The following is an 18,642-nucleotide window of genomic DNA, read 5'->3' as shown; positions in this document are numbered from 1 at the left end:
AGATATCAGACAGACAGATAGATAGCAGACAGACAGATAGATAGACACAGATAGATAGCAGACAGACAGACAGATATATAGCAGACAGACAGATAGATAGGAGACAGACAGACAGACAGATAGATAGACACAGATAGATAGCAGACAGACAGACAGATAGATAGATAGACAGACAGACAGATAGATAGCAGACAGACAGATAGACAGACAGATAGATAGCAGACAGACAGACTGATCGATATAGACAGACAGATAGATAGCAGACAGATAGATAGATAGCAGACAGACAGATAGCAGACAGACAGATAGATAGACAGACAGACAGATAGTATAAAGCAATAGAGATAGAGATGACAAATCTCTAGCGACAGATAGCTTGAGAGAGAATATATAATTGGTATAGCGAGAGAGGAAGAGAGATTTTAACTTCAGCATACAACTTCAGATGAAATAATTTAATGAAAGAACAGGCAGATGAAAGCATAACATGAGTGAGTGAAATTAAAGAATAAAGATCAAAAGTGAAAAAAGATGTAAGAGTAACGAGTGAAATTAAGGAATGAATAAAATGGAAGAATTTGAGGGATGCGAGTGTTATGTGAGTGTAATTATAGAGAGAAGAAAATAATTATGGAAACCATATGCATTAAAGAAACTAAAGAATACAAGCAAGAATATGATTATGTAAATTAGTGGGTTTTCTGAACATCATTCGCAAGTCCTGATATTAAAATTACTATTTCTAAAACCTGAATCTGAATCTTTACCTGCTACTGCATCAGCTGAACTCCAGCACATCCACACTGATGAAGATGATGATGATGATGGTTTGCGCTGGTCTGATGTGTTCTGGACTCGTTCAGTGCAGCGCAGTGAACGTCTCTCCGCAGAAACAAAAGCTCGTCGCTTCACTGCAGCTGATCTGACGCGTTTCATTCGCCGCACGGGACACCAAACAAACGCGTTAAATGATGGTAAATAACGCCTGGATGCCGCTGCTCTAGAGATGAAGGCCACGGACGGAAGCAGAAGCAGATCCCCGGCTCCGAGACGCGGACAGGGCGGAAAAACTGGCACGACTGGCGGAGAGTTTCGGAAACCGTCGGGAACTTTCGGACAGCATCGGAAACCTTATACACAGACGCAGCTGCAGCACAGCCACACGAGGGAGCCATTTATCACGAAAAAAAAATTATATACTGTACTGCATACTATGCACTGTAGTATAGTATAGGGTGGGTCGCTGAGTGTACGGCCAAAGAAACGACATCAACAACAAAAAACGTAATTCTTAATGTTTTTCTGATGCGAGACTTTTATTTTAAAAGACGTGCATTAAAGCTGTTGACACTTCTGTCAGATGCAGACGCGCTGTCCCGAATCAGTATCTGCGGTCTGGTTTTGAGACTTTAGTCTTTGCAACTTCAGGGATCTTATCTATTCACGAACAGCTTGTAACACTCCAAAGAGAAAGGAAAACTTGAAATCGCATCATATAACCCCTTTAATATTAAAAATAGTACATTAAGAGAGTAGAGTATAGATGTATGCAGTATGAAATCTGCATAGTACATGAATTTTCTGTATGCATGATGAAATGCATGGATGACCTACAACGTTTGTGAAAAAAGTGGAGTATACAACCACGAACTCCTGTACAAATCCAGTTTTGTGTCAAATTTGTTCAACTCGGTGTAAAGTCAAATCAAGGGCATTGCATTGTGGGATACAGTATCTCACAGTGTGCTCTGGATGCCACTGTACATGCTGAATCATAATAGGTCATCTGGGTATTGTTTAAATATATATATTAATATAATACTGTACTCACAAAATTCATAAATTATTTAATTTTATGAAGCGCAAATATTCAATGTCTCAATTAATACAAGCTCATAAAACGGCACATACACTAATTATGCAAAATGCTGTTAAATACTTTTAGATGAAGTATAGCACGTCACACTGTTTTATATCATCATATATCATGCTATTCTGGTACTACCATTATATTTTGTAAGTGTAACCTTTGCAACTGTATGTCTTGAATGTCCCCATGTATAAAAAATTGTATATATTACATTATGAAAAGTGATGCATGTTTTTAAAAAAATTGAGCCTACAGTTGATTTATTTACTTGCATGTATCAGGATAGTACTTTGCTATTCTATGAGAGATTACCATCTGATGCCACACTATTATGTTGTAAAGGTAAACTTTACAACTCTTTTTGATATTACATATGATGATGGTTTAGGGCGATCAGGTGTTGAGAGTTTGGATCTCTGCCTGTTCTCTTGCGCTGTGTTGAGTAACAGAGCCTCAGTTGAAACACACTCTTTCCTAACCCTGTGGCCAGATTTCAGGTCTGGGACCGCAGATTGCCCCAGAATCAAGTTACAACACACAAACATCAACAGTTGTGCGAATGAATGAATGTCAGGGTTTGCTCTAGTGGATGTGTAGCGCAGGTTCAGTGTTATCAGCCGCAGTCATCTGCAGCCTTAACTAGATAACTCCGTGCCAAGCCAGCAGGCGAGATAAAGCCATGTCCTCTGCCTGCAGTGGAAGCCACAGGAAGACCGAACGGCTCTGTGCAATGATGCTATCACTATCACTGTCCCACAATGGTGTTGAAATCTCACCCGTCCCACTGCTGCTCGGCCTGAGCTCTTCCACACAAACGCCCGAGTCATCGCGTCCGTTTGAAGAGAGGAAAGATTAAATTCTGCTATCGTGTTGTGCAATTCACAATCAATCCGAATAATCACATTAACCATTTCAGTGGAGGTAAATCACCACGATTGTTTGATTTAGTATGATTTGAAGACTGCATAAAGTCATTTATTTGGATATTTCCTTGGACAGTTTGTATAAACAGAGAGAGAGAAAAAAAAAATATCACACTTTTAGTTTTGAAATCATATATAAGTGCTAGTTGTCACTCGGGGTTAGTTGTCACAGGGTCTATATTTCAGTAACTGGAAGATCTTGGGTCAAAGGTTCAAAAGTTTCATTGCACAAATCCATTTTATCTAGCAGTGGTTTTGTATGTTGGTTTAAAAGACCAGATCCAATCAGTCATTATTTCTGAATGATGTGCTTTAAAGTAAAATTCAAATGTATTTTTGAACACAATAAAACCACACTGTCAAATAGAGTAAACTATAAACTGAAGGTAGATTTTAAGTGAAACTGTTCAGCTGTGATGTCTAGACAAGACATTTGTAATGTTAAAAAAACAATTAAAGTTTAAAATTTTGACTAAAATATTATATCATATGGCTTCTCAGCAAAATGTTAAAAGTAAAACAACAGAAATGAATATCTGAAGCAAGAAAATACTGTGTATGAAATAATATAAATATAAAAATGTAATTTGCTCAAAGAAATTTTAATGAAATTATATAAAATTACAAATACATAAACATTTTTGGGGGCAATGTGTTTTATACGTTTTATTTACAATTTATTTATAATATTTTTGATATACAGTATTTGTGTGTAATTCATTCATTTTTGTTGCTTCAGATGATCAGATGCATTCTCCTGAGAAGTCATACAGTGTACGTTTTAAATATAGATATACAGACATTTTTTCTTTAGTTTGTCTATAAAAATTGACTTCCAAAAAATTACTGAAAAGCACAAAAATTACCATGAGTCAAAAAAATGTAACCGTTTATTTAAATCAAAACAGAAAACCTCACGCTACAATGCCTAAAGAGTTTGTTGTGCTTGTTTTTTCTGAATGACTTGAGCGGTTTATCATCTCAAATTACAGGATTTATATGGCTCCAACTAGTCATTTACACAAGATTATTTCTGACACCAAAAAAAGTAATTGCAACTTTTTCCTCTCACAATTCAGATTTTTTTCCTCACAATTCTGAGAAAAAAAGTCAGAATTGCAAGATATAAACTCACAATTGAGATATAAACTTGCAATTCTGGAAAAAAAAAAAAAGTCAGAATTGCGAGATAAATTGTTGCAATTATCATTTCCATATTTATATTCAGTGGTGGAAACAGGCTTCCATGCTCATCAGTGGATTATTTCCCATGTTCACTTTGAGAAATTATATTTACTAGGGATGCAACAATACAGTTACAGTAGTCCACAGTTCAATACGTACCTCAATTTTTAACCACGGTTTTCGGTTCGGTTCTGATGGCTTGGCACATCAAGAGTGTTGTTTGAAACAAATTAACAACAACAACAACAAAACCTCCTGTAAACTGGAAAATGTGTGGATTATTATATATCTGCTTAACATTTCTTTTGAGAGAGGTAATATTTTTTCAGATTTTTACCTATAGGATGGATTGGCCATTATTGAGCACTATAAACACATGTAAAGTGTGTTTCATTCATACTGGACGCCAGAGGGTGCCCTCGTCCACAAAATCCACATATGCATCACAGAAGTAACACTGATGACCTTCCAGGAAATCCCTAATATGGATAAAGGCATGCTATCGCTGTAGCTGAATAAAAAGATATAAGGTTAAATGATGAAATGTAAGGACAATAAACACTCCCCTGCGTCACTATATGGTTTATCGGTGTTCTTCAAGCCATCTCTGGTATTTTCATAATGATTAAGTATATTTGTAAACCATTTCTAATCGACATAGCCTTTATTACAATACAGAATGGGCCTATATTTTCTGCCTCATTCTGTGACAAGAAGCCACACCAGATCACAAAAGGAAGTGTGTAAAGTAAAAACAAGTTATAATGTTCTCTATTGTTGGAAAACGGGTTTAGAAAGGCTTATCATCACATGTCGTTACAAGGGAAGATGCTCGGCGTGTGTTGCTTTTTCAAATGCACGTTAAAAGCGGGGAAGCATTTCCTCATCTCAGCATGTGAACTCACGGGCACACACACACACACAAAGCCAATTCTGAGAGAAATGAAACACACGAATATTATTTAAACGCAAAACCGCAATTCACAAACGCGTATTGAACCGTGGATGTCGTACCGAACGGTTCGATATTATATTGAGAATTGTGACATCCCTAACATTTACTCATCCCATCTACTGAAACTATATGAAAATCACAAAGCCAATCCAAAATGATTCGATCACGATCAACTAGGGCTGCACGATTAATCGAATGCGATTTTCATGTGCATCTCGTCAGCAAAGCCGGTTCTGTGATTAGTAGTAAATCTCCAGCACGTGCTTTCAGATGGAGCGGCATTTACTACACAGAGCCGTAGTTCACTGACAAGCTATGCAAAATCGCGTTCATAATCGCAGGCGATTTAATCGCACGATTATGAAATCGAAGAAATCGTTCTGCGATTATGAAAGCTGTTTGCGTAGCTTGTCAGTGAACTACGGCTCTGTGTAGTAAATGCTGCTCCATCTGAAAGCACTTGAAAATACCACATTTAATAACATGTTTTTACTCCAAACTCACTTCATAACGTCAGTCGAGTGTTTGAAATAAACCCTTCTGTGAGATGATGTGGCTTCTTACACAGAATAAGGCACGCAACATATTTCATAGTATTTAAGCAGTGATAAAGGCCATGTCGATTAGCATTGCATTATTATATACTTTATTATAATAAGACGAACTCAGATAAACCATATATTGTCGTAGTTGTGTGTTTATTAGTCACGTTGAATTAATGAAAGCAGTTAAATGTTCTGTTTATTCAGCAACCGCTTTAGGGATTTCCTGGGTTTCTTCTGCGAGGCGTATTTGGAGTTTCAGCGCGAGAGCGCCCTCTGGCCTTCGGATGGAGATTTACTGCTGATCACAGAACCTTCACTGACAAGATGCGCATGACAATTGCAGCTTCTGCCTAATCATGATTGCAATTTCATTTTGATTTATTGTGCAGCCCTACAAAATGATGACCAAATTATAATTTTCGTAGACACTGTCCCTTTAAGTTTTTTTTTTCTCACTCAGTTTTGTCTATACTTTAGTTTTTGATTAGTTTATCTGATGCCGTCATCGTGGAATGTAAATTATTTCTCACAGAAGGCACACGAGCAGAATAAAGCAACATCTCACTCTCACCCCAGTCTCCACCCTCTGGCCTAGCAGTCCATGTCATTAATAATGGGAAGGATTATACATCTCCCAAGGGGTCTTAGCCCACACACACGCATATGCAGACACACAGACCCCCCTGTGGGCTCTTTAACGAGCACCTTACTCTCTGCCTCATCACACCTCCATTAGTCGGCCCCTGGCCACAACTCATGCAAAACAGGATTAAAAAAAAAAAGAATAAAAGAAAATTAACATTTCTGAGTTCCTAAAAAATAAACCTTCACATTTTCTCACTATTTATAGGTGTTACATTCTAAACTACCAGAGGTGCTGGCAGGGTTGGGGAGTAACGGAATACTAGCTTGTCAGTGAACTACGGCTCTGTGTAGTAAATGCTGCTCCATCTGAAAGCACTTGAAAATACCACATTTAATAACATGTTTTTACTCCAAACTCACTTCATAACGTCAGTCGAGTGTTTGAAATAAACCCTTCTGTGAGATGATGTGGCTTCTTACACAGAATAAGGCACGCAACATATTTCATAGTATTTAAGCAGTGATAAAGGCCATGTCGATTAGCATTGCATTATTATATACTTTATTATAATAAGACGAACTCAGATAAACCATATATTGTCGTAGTTGTGTGTTTATTAGTCACGTTGAATTAATGAAAGCAGTTAAATGTTCTGTTTATTCAGCAACCGCTTTAGGGATTTCCTGGGTTTCTTCTGCGAGGCGTATTTGGAGTTTCAGCGCGAGAGCGCCCTCTGGCGTTCAGATGGAGATTTACTGCTGATCACAGAACCGTGCTTCACTGAAAGATACGCATGACAATCGCAGCTTCTGCCTTATCGTGATTTTTCGCCTTTGCGATTTAATTTCAATTAATCGTGCAGCCCTACGATCAACAGAACCTTCAGTCCCCGGTGGTGTCTTGCTCTTTGGCCTGTAGGTGGCACTGTGACAGGTAGTGTCTGAGTGCATCCACCTCGTGCGACAGGCGCTGGATGTGCAGCTGCAGGCTGTGGTTCTCGTCCTGGAGCTGCAGCGCCCTCTGCTGGGTCAGCTGGATCCGCCGCCGGGCTTTATCGCGACTCTTCCTCACCGCGATGTTGTTGCGCTCTCTGCGCAGACGGTATTCCACGCTGTCTTTGCTCGGGCCGCGCTTCTGTCCCATCGGCCGCAGGGTGGAGGCCGGGGGCGGCAGAAGAAACTGCGAAAAATCCTTCCCAAAGATTCGTGGAGTTACCGAGAAAGGACAAGAAAAACAAGTCCAGTAAAAATCTAGAAATATATATTATTTATAATAGAAAAAGCATGAGATTTCCAAGAAATGTAATGCATTGGAAAATGACACAAACCAAACTATCCATACAACTAGTGCTCCTAAACTAAAATGATAAATAAAATGTTAACTGAAATATATTATAATGCTAACTTATTTTATTTCAGCAACATATAATTTTTTAGTTCAACTTGAAAATAACTAAAACTAAAAACAGAATAAAAACTATGACATTCTTAAAAAATATGTAATACTAATAACAACAACAACAACCATCTAAAACTGAAACTAAAACTGAAATGTGTCATTTTTTCTACCAGTGTGAATTTCATTTTAAGTTTCAAGACTTTTATTTTAACATTTATGGTCATGCATTTATCAGATTAGATTTATATGCAGCTTTGCCGTCCAAACAACTAAAATGCGAGGGAACTAACACTAACACGTTCCCATGATAAATCTTGGAGTAATCAGTGACTTCGATCATTTCCTGGACACAAAAATAAAATACTATATTATATATAATATACAGTGGGTACGGAAAGTATTCAGACCCCCTTAAATTTTTCACTCTTTGTTATATTGCAGCCATTTGCTATTACCTTCCAACAAGACAATGACCCTAAGCACGCAGCTAAAATAATGAAGGAGTGGCTTCACAACAACTCTGTGACTGTTCTTGAATGGCCCAGCCAGAGCCCTGACTTAAACCCAATTGAGCATCTCTGGAGAGACCTAAAAATGGCTGTCCACCAACGTTTACCATCCAACCTGACAGAACTGGAGAGGATCTGCAAGGAGGAATGGCAGAGGATCCCCAAATCCAGGTGTGAAAAACTTGTTGCATCTTTCCCAAAAAGACTCATGGCTGTATTAGATCAAAAGGGTGCTTCTACTAAATACTGAGCAAAGGGTCTGAATACTTAGGACCATGTGATATTTCAGTTTTTCTTTTTTAATAAATCTGCAAAAATGTCAACGATTCTGTGTTTTTCTGTCAATATGGGGTGCTGTGTGTACATTAATGAGGAAAAAAAAATAACTTAAATGATTTTAGCAAATGGCTGCAATATAACAAAGAGTGAAAAATTTAAGGGGGTCTGAATACTTTCCGTACCCACTGTATCTGGGGGGGAAAAATGGAAATAAGTTAAATAAAATGTTAAAAAACCTCATTATTTAGCTATTTACTATAATTGTTATTTACTGATTAATTTTACTTTTACTCAGACAAACCTTTATTTATTTATTGACATCTAACTTAATGTTATTATACAAACATTAAACATACAATTACTAAAAGTAACTATTTACCCCTATAATTATTATTTTACTTGTAATCTCAGACATAATCAGTAAACATGTTTAAATTATTAGGCACAAATTTAAAAATGTCAAAACAAGTTTCAGTTTAGACAGGCGTATGCATTTTAGAGATTTGGACGAAAAAAAAAAAAAGAGTGTTTAATGCTAAATGTCATGAAGACTTTCATTTTATGTTTACATTTATCAGATGTTATTATTCAAAGCGACTTACAGGGACATCAGTTTGTCCTAAGAGCCACAATATTGGCAGTACGCAATGGCAGAAACTTCTCCAGGAACCTGTTTAAACAGCGTCTGTGTTACCTGCTGATTCTGCTGCGCTCGCTCAGTGCTGCTGGGGGTCAGACAGGAGGAGTACGGCACGAAGCCCATCATCTGCTCCATGCTCCGGCCGTCTGGCGTCTTGGGAAAGGCCATGGGCTGGCTGTACAGACCCGTGTCCATCTGAGGCATCTGAGCGCTCATGGTGCTAGAGTCGGGGTTCAGGGGGCCAGGAGAGCTGGAGGACTGATGATGGAGAGCAAACATACAGATGGAGGACGCAGGACTGTCAGAGATGGACATCTGTGGATGAAGACACAATTCTGAACTGCTCCATATTCCAACTACAGAAATATCAAGGCATGAAGTGACGTGAGTAGATCAGACGAGACGTTTCTGTACTTACGGCTTGTAAACTCTGCTCAGGGCCGCTATATATATATATATATATATATACACACACACGTATATACTGTATACACACACACACGTGTATATACACACACACATATATACATAATATATACACTAATTATTAACTTGCTTCATATCTAATATTTATTTGTAGCTATTATAATCTAATAAATAATGTTTAAAAAAAATGTTAAACATATATTTCTAATAGTTACTATATATTTTTTATTCTCATTTTAAATTATTTATAAACCATCTTATCTTTTTCTTTTACTATTATTATATACATTTTAAATATGTAACTACAAATATTTACTATTCATAAATAGAATTATTGGTTACACTTGTTACGAGTACGGCACGAAGCCCATCATCTGCTCCATGCTCCGGCCGTCTGGCGTCTTGGGAAAGGCCATGGGCTGGCTGTACAGACCCGTGTCCATCTGAGGCATCTGAGCGCTCATGGTGCTAGAGTCGGGGTTCAGGGGGCCAGGAGAGCTGGAGGACTGATGATGGAGAGCAAACATACAGATGGAGGACGCAGGACTGTCAGAGATGGACATCTGTGGATGAAGACACAATTCTGAACTGCTCCATATTCCAACTACAGAAATATCAAGGCATGAAGTGACGTGAGTAGATCAGACGAGACGTTTCTGTACTTACGGCTTGTAAACTCTGCTCAGGGCCGCTGAAGCTTCTCCTCTCTTCTCAAGCACAATCTTTATGTGTTCTTCCACAGGATCCGTTATGATACAGGTACTTCAGCGCCTGTCAATGACACCATCACTTCCTCTGTCACAACCATCCCTCCTTCCCCCTCTAATTATTTTTATGTTGCATCATAGATTGACTTCTTTTTTTCCTTTTCATTTTCCCTGTTTCATGAGCACTTTCTACATTCTTTACACCCTAATGTATATTTGTTGGCCAAACGTTTCTCTACGTTAGATCTTGAAATGATTACAATTATTTCAGTGCCTCAAATAATTTCCAGCATGCATATAAAAAAATTATTATTTGTCAAATACTGAAACAAATAAAATATATTAAAGTATTTAATATTAAAAGAGTTCCTTGTTACAGTGTAATTATACATTTAAGTACTAAGTAATATTAATCAACTACATGTACTTACTATGGCGTTAGTGTTAAGATGAGGGTTTGGTTTAGGGTTAGTTGCATGTAATTATGTATCATTTATTGTTATTACTATAGTAATTATATGTAACGTGTAAAAAGGACACTGTAAAATAAAGTGTTACCGAACTATTACTTTATTCTCAGGCATAATAAATGAACACAGATATTGCAGAGCTAAATTATGCAGAAATGTCTGTCTAAAATCTAAACTAAAATTTGCATTTTCAAAAGGCAAACAAAAAAGTTCAAGTAAAACATTTTACCAAATCAAAAATGCAGAATTTGTAAATATTCTGTCGTGACCTAAAAGTCTCCAAATCTCCACACTGTTACAGAAGTACCTGGCAAATGTTACGTTGTTTCCCCATAATTCCTGAAGCCTCATGGTTGATTGGCCAATCAGAGGAGACTCACTGGCGCCTCCTGCAGCAGGACTGAGGAACTGACACAGAAATTATGATAAGTATACAGGGAGAAAAACCATTCAGATAGACTGGGTCAATTTTTACCATTAATAACAAAACATTGCTAAAAATTAGTCTAATGGAGAGCATGATTCCTTTCAAATTCGAGCTGTCGTAAAATGAAATGATTCACCCTTAAATATTAACAACAACCTCTTGACATAAAGACAACAAAAACACACTCACCTGTAGCTCTGTGTTCATATGAATGATATAAATGAGGTCGTTGGGGAACTTGGTTTGGACTGGAACAAGTGATGCACGGTTTCAGATCTTCAGAAACTCACATTTTATTTGTCAGTGGTATAAATGCAAAATAAGGGCTTTCTAGTACAGTTGACTAAAAAAAGATTTTAAGTAATACAGTAAAGTTTTTTTAGTAAAGTCATCAATCCAGTTTAGATGATAGATAGATAGATAGATAGATAGATAGATAGATAGATGTGTATGACTATATCAGATGGGATTTTGTTTGATTCATTACATGCTCCAGTAAATAATTTACGGTTCATCTTTTTAACTAAATAAACGTTGAGTGTTGACATTGACCTTACAGGCATAAAGAGATGGATATATGGATGACAGATGGATGGATGGATGGATGGATAGATAGATAGATAGATAGATAGATAGATAGATGTGTATGACTATATCAGATGGGATTTTGTTTGATTCATTACATGCTCCAGTAAATAATTTACGGTTCAAAAAACACAAGTGAAAATTGGACCTAAGACCAGAGAAACTGCTTCATTAATCTTTAGTAACATAAGATCAGTGCACTGGATATTACAAATTGCCTGAAGCACTTAAATTACAAATTTTTTATAGTACATAAACATAACTAATAAATATTCTAATTTGTATATTAGTTTTCGGTCACACTTTATTTTAAGGTCAAATTCTCACTATTAACAAGCCATTAACAGCTTTTGCCTCAAACTCCTAATTTGCTGTTTATTAATAGTTAGTAAGCTGGTCCGGTATTCTTTCACGCTGCTGCCGCTACTGTGATGGAGTGAGGAGACGTAGGGAAATTCTTGAAACAGTCTTTATTAAACCAAAGCAAAGCAAAGCACACGTAGCAGAGGGGATAGTCAAACTATACCGGACACTAGACACGGGAAAAACACAGGGCTTAAGAACTTAGAACCAAATGAGACACACCTGGAATAAATCACATCATAAACATAGGAAACACCTGGGACAAATTAACATAATCAGACATGGGAGAAACTAGATCATGGGGCACAATAAAGACAGGAGCACAGGACTGACAAAGTACAATTTAAAGTTTTGTACATTTGTACTGTTACTCAAATATGAAAAGTACAACTACTTGGACTTTTAACTGAGTACAATTTTCAATGAGTATCTGTACTTTCAGTTGAGTATAATTTTTTAGATTTTTTTACACCTGAGAGAAGCAGTCTAGAGTGAACTGTGCAGAGAGATGGCATGAGCTCAGGACACACAGGTAATCAGGAGATTTTAACAGACGGAGAGACAGAGCAGGTGAGAACAGGCAAAACACCCTGACACTGAAGAGGTGCAGAGCGAGCCTAGATACAGAGACTAATGACGAGAGAAGAGAGAACAAGTGTGAAGCCGACAAGTGGCTGTGCTTATCGCCGAAGGCAGTCAATTGTGTGCAGCCAAAGAGTGGAGAAATGAAAACAAAAACAAAAAGTCTGTTCACTTAGTTAAAATAATATCATTTCTGCTCAACAAGCAGCATGATTTCATGTCAACCACCACCTTTAATAATAATAATAACAATAATAATAACAACACTTGGTCAAACTTCATTTTAAGGTCCAATTCTCGCCATTAACAAACCATTAACTAATACTTTTGCCTCAGTAAACTACTAATTTGCTTCTTATTAATATTTAGTAAGGTAGTTGTTAAGTTTAGGTATTGGCTAGGATTAGGGATGTAGAATATGCTCATGCAGAATATGTGCTTTAGAAACAGCCAATATGTTAATAGTAAGCCTGTTAATAAGCAACTAGTTTATAGTGAGAATTGGTCCCTATACTGTTACTTAGTTTTCTAACTAAAATCTCTCAATGAAAGTGTTTTAGAAGGGAAATCTTGATCCCAGTCGCTGTAAATCACACACACACATACACGGTCACAGACGGAGAGAGAGCTGAGCTCGGGTCAGAAGCTCATCTTGGATTTCTGGGTAATCTGGACGCTGCTGCAGCACCTACAACCAAACAGCAGTCGATGAGACCGATCTGAGATCAATCACTCACTTCATCTAATGCCTCATTCCTTCACTTCTTACAAACCTGATGACACACATCAACGGCCAGTGTGTAATTCTTGCACTTCAGGTAGTTAAAGGCCAGACGAAACCCTGCAATTAGATTCAAATGCAAGCGTTTCTGATGGAACTGAATATTTATAGTATGTCCATGGTTTTGATGATAAAGTCGCACCGACTGCAGGATGGGCTCTGCTGCTGTGTTTCCAGGCCAGTTCATACTGCAGCGCTGCGTCGCTGTGTCTCTGCTCGCTCTCCATTATCAAACCCCGATACTCGTACGCCTTACTACACGACTGATGGAGCAGCAGGATGAAAATAAAGAGATGTGTCATTTTAGCCTGAAGCTGAGAAAAATGCAAAGCAACTGAAACTAGTCCTGCCGTCAGTCATCCATCATCATAGAACTCAAAATGTTCACAAATAACCCTCTAATTATTTTTATTTTCCTGTGTCTTTGTTGTTCAAACAACTCGCATTCAAATACAAAATGTACAAAAAATATTTATAGGGGAAAAATAAATAAATTTAAAAATAAATAAATAAATACTTTAATATTGAAAATATTTATTATTATTAACTAATTAACTACTATTTACTACTAATCTAATATAATTAAATATAACTATATTTTTGATATTTAACCCTTTAACGGTCACTCCCATTTTTGAACAGACGTGAAAGGGCACTATCCAAACTTAAATTGTTATAATGCATGAATGAAAACATTTCGTAATATGATTTTGATTGTAATGCAAAGTCCGATTTTAAAATGGTTTTCACAGGATGAATTTAGAGATTTTACGTTTTCAGTTAATATATATTTTATTTCTAAAGCGTGATAGGGAAAAAGGTAACGAAAAAAGACTTTTTTGTGACAAAGGTCAGAACTCCTGTTATGACGCAGATTTTTGAGGTGCACTCGTCATAAATTAATCTATTACTTTTCCTACATCATTTGTAACAAAAACAGTTCTAAAATATCCAACGATATATATTTTGTCATGATTAGATTAGGATTTATTTGTAATATAGAGAAGTAAACTTAGGTGCCCCTCTGAGGGGACGGGTGACAATTAAAAGGTTAAATTATCACCCTAATTAGTTATATGTGTCCCTGGAGCACAAAAGCAGTCTTAAGTCGCTGGGGTATATTTGTAGCAATAGCCAACAATACATTGTATGAGTCAAAATTATAGATTTTTCTTTTATGCCAAAAATCATTAGGATATTAAGTAAAGATCATGTTCCATGAAGATATTTTGTAAATTTCCTACCGTAAATATATCAAAATTAATTTTTGATTAGTAATATGCATTGCTAAGAACTTAATTTGGACAACTTTAAAGATGATTTTCTCAGTATTTAGATTTTTTTGCATCCTCAGATTCTAGATTTTCAAATAGTTGTATCTCGGAAAGCTTATTTATTCAGCTTTCAGATGATGTACAAATCTCAATTTCGAAAAATTGACCCTTATGACTGGTTTTGTGGTCCAGGGTCACATATAAACTTTAAATATATAATTACTAATATTTACTTCTAGAATTACAATTTATGAATAATTATATTTGCTTGTATTCTCAAGCACAAGGCATACAAATAATTGTTCTGTTTTCTCAAGGGAAAGTTTTTTGAAATTGCAAATATTAAGAGGAACTTTTAAATTGAATTCACCTTCGCATTTTGTGTGCTTTCTCAAGATTCAGACAAAAAAGGAAAACATGTCAGCAAATCTAAAGTGAGCGGAAACAGACCTGATTGTATCGTATGCAGCTGTCGAGCAGTTTGTCCACTTGCGTGTATTTTCCCGTCTTGATGTACATGTCAGCCAAGAGCAGGCAGGCGCTCTCCAAGTCATCCGCGTTTGTGTCGCTCCACTCCATCCTGCTGAGGCGTTTGAGGAAGTTTCTGGCTCTGGGAATCTGCTTCAGCTGAACGAAACCTTGAGCCATCATGAGCAAAGACGCCTCCAGCATCACCTGCAGACAGACAGAGCAATTCACTGATAAACACTTGACGTCAGACTAGAGTTACATTTCTGCCTTTACAACACAAAATGTATTAGAAGTACAACAACAACAACAACAAAACTGGTAACACTTTACAATAAGGTTATATATATATAAATAAAATATTGGAACCACTTTTAGGACCATTAAGACAAAAAAAAAATTGCTATAAAATATTTTATTATAATTACGGTTTAATTTTCATTTTGAATTTTAAAAATCTAATTAAGTTAGATTAACCAGTTAATTGATTAGTTCAAATTCACGAGAAAGCTGAACGAAACCTTGAGCCATCATGAGCAAAGACGCCTCCAGCATCACCTGCAGACAGACAGAGCAATTCACTGATAAACACTTGACGTCAGACTAGAGTTACATTTCTGCCTTTACAACACAAAATGTATTAGAAGTACAACAACAACAACAACAAAACTGGTAACACTTTACAATAAGGTTCCATTAGTTAAAGTATTAACTAACATGAACAAACAATGAACAATACATTCATTACAGTATTTATTAATGAAAATACAGTCGTTCACTGTTAATTCACAGTGCATTAACTAATGTTAACAAGCACAACTGTTGATTCTAATAATGAATTAGTAAATGTTGAAATGAACATTAACTAAGATTAATAAATGCTGTAGAAGTGTTGTTCATTCTTAATTCATGTTAACTAAAGTAGTTAACTAATGAACCTCATTGTAAAGCGTTACTAAAAAACTAATACATCAATTATATATATATATATATATATATATATATATATATATATACACACACACACACAAGTTATATATTTATAAATATGCACCAAGTAAATGTGTATTTTCAAAGGGTTTTAGAGGCAGTATTATTGTGTCATAATTTTCATTGAAATTTTAATTAACGTTTTAGCTTTTTTTCTCTGTGTTTTTGTAATTATTTATTATTATTTATATTTCCACAGTTTTTCCTTATTTTTATTGGAAAGGTGAATAATTGAAACAGTTTAATAACAAACTATTAAAAGTATGTTTCAAGCATCAGTTAATCAATATTAATTATTGCCAAAAACTTACAACTACAACCATTATAATACAAATGATGATATTGTCTGATGGACACTGACCAGAAGTAGAGACCCTTGCAGTAATTATAACCCGGTTCTCTGACCGACAGTGGACTGAACTTTTCACACGCTATAAAAACAGACCGGACGTCATCGAGTTTCCCCATTCTGCGCAGAATGTGCAGAAACTTGGCCATGGCATGAAAGTGGTCTATTGAAAATGGAAACAGAAAATAAATATTTAAATTCAATAAATAGTGTTCGCGTCAGGGTTATTAAAGTTAACTAAAGCTAAAACCATTAAAAAATTACTTGAAATAAAACATGCAAAAGTTACCTAAAAAACGTTAACTTACTTTATTTCAGTAAGTTGCCAAAGCAACATTTCATATTTTTATTTAGTTTATCTATTGTACTATAATAATTAAAATGAAAACTGAAATTTAAATAATTATAAAAACTAAACAGACATACTAAAAAAAAAAAAATGTAAATAAATAAAACTTTAAAATTAAAATGGATAGAAATTACAAAAAACAATTCAAAATGTATATATATATATATATATATATATAAAAAATGATATTAATACGTTTTTTTTTTATGTATTTTCCGTTTCCATTTTAATTTTAGTTAACATTTGAGCTTTTTTTTTTGTAATTGTTATTATTACCATTATATCATTTATTTGTCCACATATAGTTTTACTATAAAGAGTGTGACATTTTAGCCTCCTATCATATCTACAGTACTTGTAAACAGTTACAACAGTGGTGAAATTTTGCAACCTTGAAAATCCCGTATTGCAACATTTGTACCAAATTCATCCCTAAATACAATATGCATAAAGATCATGGTTTAAACCCAGTAACTTCCTAAAAACACTTTCAAGGGTAGAAAAAAATACATTACTACAGTCTCCAAGGGTTGAAGACTAAATAACACAGTAAATGAAAGTGTCCATTAAGTAAAATGCGTGACTGCGTTGATGAAACCGTGTCTTACGTTCTTAGCCTGCATGTCTGTGAGCTCCAGCACGGCTCTCTCCACCTCTTTGGGCTCTTTGCTGTAGATTCGACACAGATTCGAGAGCAGCTCGAGTTTGTCCTGCTCAGATTTAGATCGCGGCCGAAACATCGAGAGTATGTTGTGAGCTGTGCTTATTCTCGTCTCACTCTCGGACTCACTGCTGGAGAAACAATCACAGACAAACCGCATGAAATCATTTTAGTATTTGAACACAGATTTTGTGTCAGTTGTTCTCACCTCGTGTCCTTTTGTCCTTTATGTAAAACCTCTCCTCCGAAGACGTCTCTGTCAGGGTTCAGGCAGATCCGGACCATCAGATCCACCGCTGGTTCTCCCCAGTCCGCGTCTCCTCTGGCCTTGTTCAAGTGCATCAGAGCTTCAGTCAGCTGGCACGAGTGCCTGAGGTCAAGCAGTGCATGGGTCAAAGACGTTAAGATGTCCGCATTTATATATATATAAAAAATGATATTAGTATCTCAATGATATGTTTGGTGTCATAAACTGATATTCCATTCCACCTGGGTTTCGCTCCATAATAATGGCATAAATCTTGACTGCTTCCTCTTTTTGGTTCTTCCAAAATAATGTATCAGCCAACAGCTGAGGATAAAATCAAACATATTTAGATGAATTTCTGCAAATAACTGCTGAGCATCTCATTTGGGAAATTCGTACCATCAAGGCAGCGGTGTGGTTTTGGTGGAGCTGCAGGATCTTCAGACAAAGTTCCTCACAGTAATCCAGCTTCTGATGCTCGTAGTATAACTGAGCCAGACGAAAGATGACCTGCACAAAACACAGCAGATGTGACAAACCGTTCTCTCTCTTCAAAACATTCACAGAGAGAGTGATTTGAGCTGACTGACCTCCTCGTTGTCCGGGCTGTGATTTAAAGCGTCAGTGTAGTGCTGTTTGGCCTTTTCCAGGTTGCGTCTGAGGTGAAACTCACGAGCCCAATCACAGCAGATCACCACTAACGACTTCCTCTGATCCTCTAATTCTTCCGGATGCTCGTTTGCAGTCCGGAAAACAACTTTTTGCTGGAGATCGTGCAACTGACAGAAGAGCATTTTCATTTGTATGCACATAGAAAAGCCACAAAAAAAATGTCAGGCTGTTTTTAAGCGATTGCATTAAATCCACCTTAGTCTTAGAAAGCGACACTAACTTAAAGGAAACTATATAAAAGAATAAGGGAGCATATTAAATTTGATGGTGTTTTAAATGCGTAAAAAAATTCTTACTGACAAATGGGCGAAACCTAGGATCGTGGCAAATCCTTTAAAAATGTAAAATTACAACTAATTAGTATTTGGGGTGAAAGTAATTAGTCTTTTAATGTGTCATAA

General features: G+C 36.3%; 2 protein-coding genes and 1 long non-coding RNA gene across 3 annotated transcripts in view; all 3 read right to left on the bottom strand.

The window, feature by feature from the left end:
* Positions 1-6,892: 6,892 nt before the first annotated feature.
* Positions 6,893-9,316, bottom strand: cebp1 (CCAAT/enhancer binding protein (C/EBP) 1). Its single transcript, XM_016471500.1, has 3 exons — positions 9,309-9,316; positions 8,945-9,205; positions 6,893-7,255 (listed from the first exon to the last, which is right to left on the bottom strand). Exons 2-3 carry the CDS (start codon positions 9,203-9,205, stop codon positions 6,947-6,949), a joined length of 570 nt encoding a protein of 189 aa, XP_016326986.1. The 5' UTR covers positions 9,309-9,316; the 3' UTR covers positions 6,893-6,946.
* A 364-nt stretch (positions 9,317-9,680) lies between these two features.
* On the bottom strand, positions 9,681-10,970 carry LOC107676825 (uncharacterized). The gene is made up of 3 exons (XR_001632776.1): positions 10,801-10,970; positions 9,983-10,087; positions 9,681-9,879 (listed from the first exon to the last, which is right to left on the bottom strand). It is a non-coding gene; the product is annotated as an uncharacterized LOC107676825 (long non-coding RNA).
* A 1,954-nt stretch (positions 10,971-12,924) lies between these two features.
* The window catches only part of ttc21a (tetratricopeptide repeat domain 21A), an 18,949-nt gene continuing 13,231 nt past the window's right edge, over positions 12,925-18,642 (bottom strand). Inside the window, exons 20-28 of the mRNA XM_016471491.1 lie at positions 18,160-18,348; positions 17,969-18,079; positions 17,796-17,893; positions 17,531-17,692; positions 17,270-17,453; positions 14,956-15,180; positions 13,374-13,494; positions 13,224-13,291; positions 12,925-13,138 (exon numbers count right to left, since the gene is read on the bottom strand). Of these exons, the coding sequence (XP_016326977.1) occupies positions 13,061-13,138; positions 13,224-13,291; positions 13,374-13,494; positions 14,956-15,180; positions 17,270-17,453; positions 17,531-17,692; positions 17,796-17,893; positions 17,969-18,079; positions 18,160-18,348 (1,236 nt within the window). The 3' untranslated portion in view covers positions 12,925-13,060. The remainder of the gene's footprint in view (positions 13,139-13,223; positions 13,292-13,373; positions 13,495-14,955; positions 15,181-17,269; positions 17,454-17,530; positions 17,693-17,795; positions 17,894-17,968; positions 18,080-18,159; positions 18,349-18,642) is intronic.

Source organism: Sinocyclocheilus anshuiensis, unplaced genomic scaffold, assembly GCF_001515605.1.
Source record: "Sinocyclocheilus anshuiensis isolate Anshui unplaced genomic scaffold, SAMN03320099.WGS_v1.1 scaffold184, whole genome shotgun sequence".
Classification (NCBI taxonomy): domain Eukaryota; kingdom Metazoa; phylum Chordata; class Actinopteri; order Cypriniformes; family Cyprinidae; genus Sinocyclocheilus; species Sinocyclocheilus anshuiensis.
This window is presented reverse-complemented; position numbering and strand designations above follow the sequence as displayed.

What these genes read in the sequence shown, in the direction of transcription:
- cebp1 (XM_016471500.1), bottom strand. Translation starts at nt 9,205, where the DNA reads ATGTCCATCTCTGACAGTCCTGCGTCCTCCATCTGTATGTTTGCTCTC. An exon ending in GAGCGCAGCAGAATCAGCAG is followed by an intron (nt 7,256 to 8,944) that starts GTAACACAGACG and finishes ATCTTTGGGAAG; the next exon opens with GATTTTTCGCAGTTTCTTCT.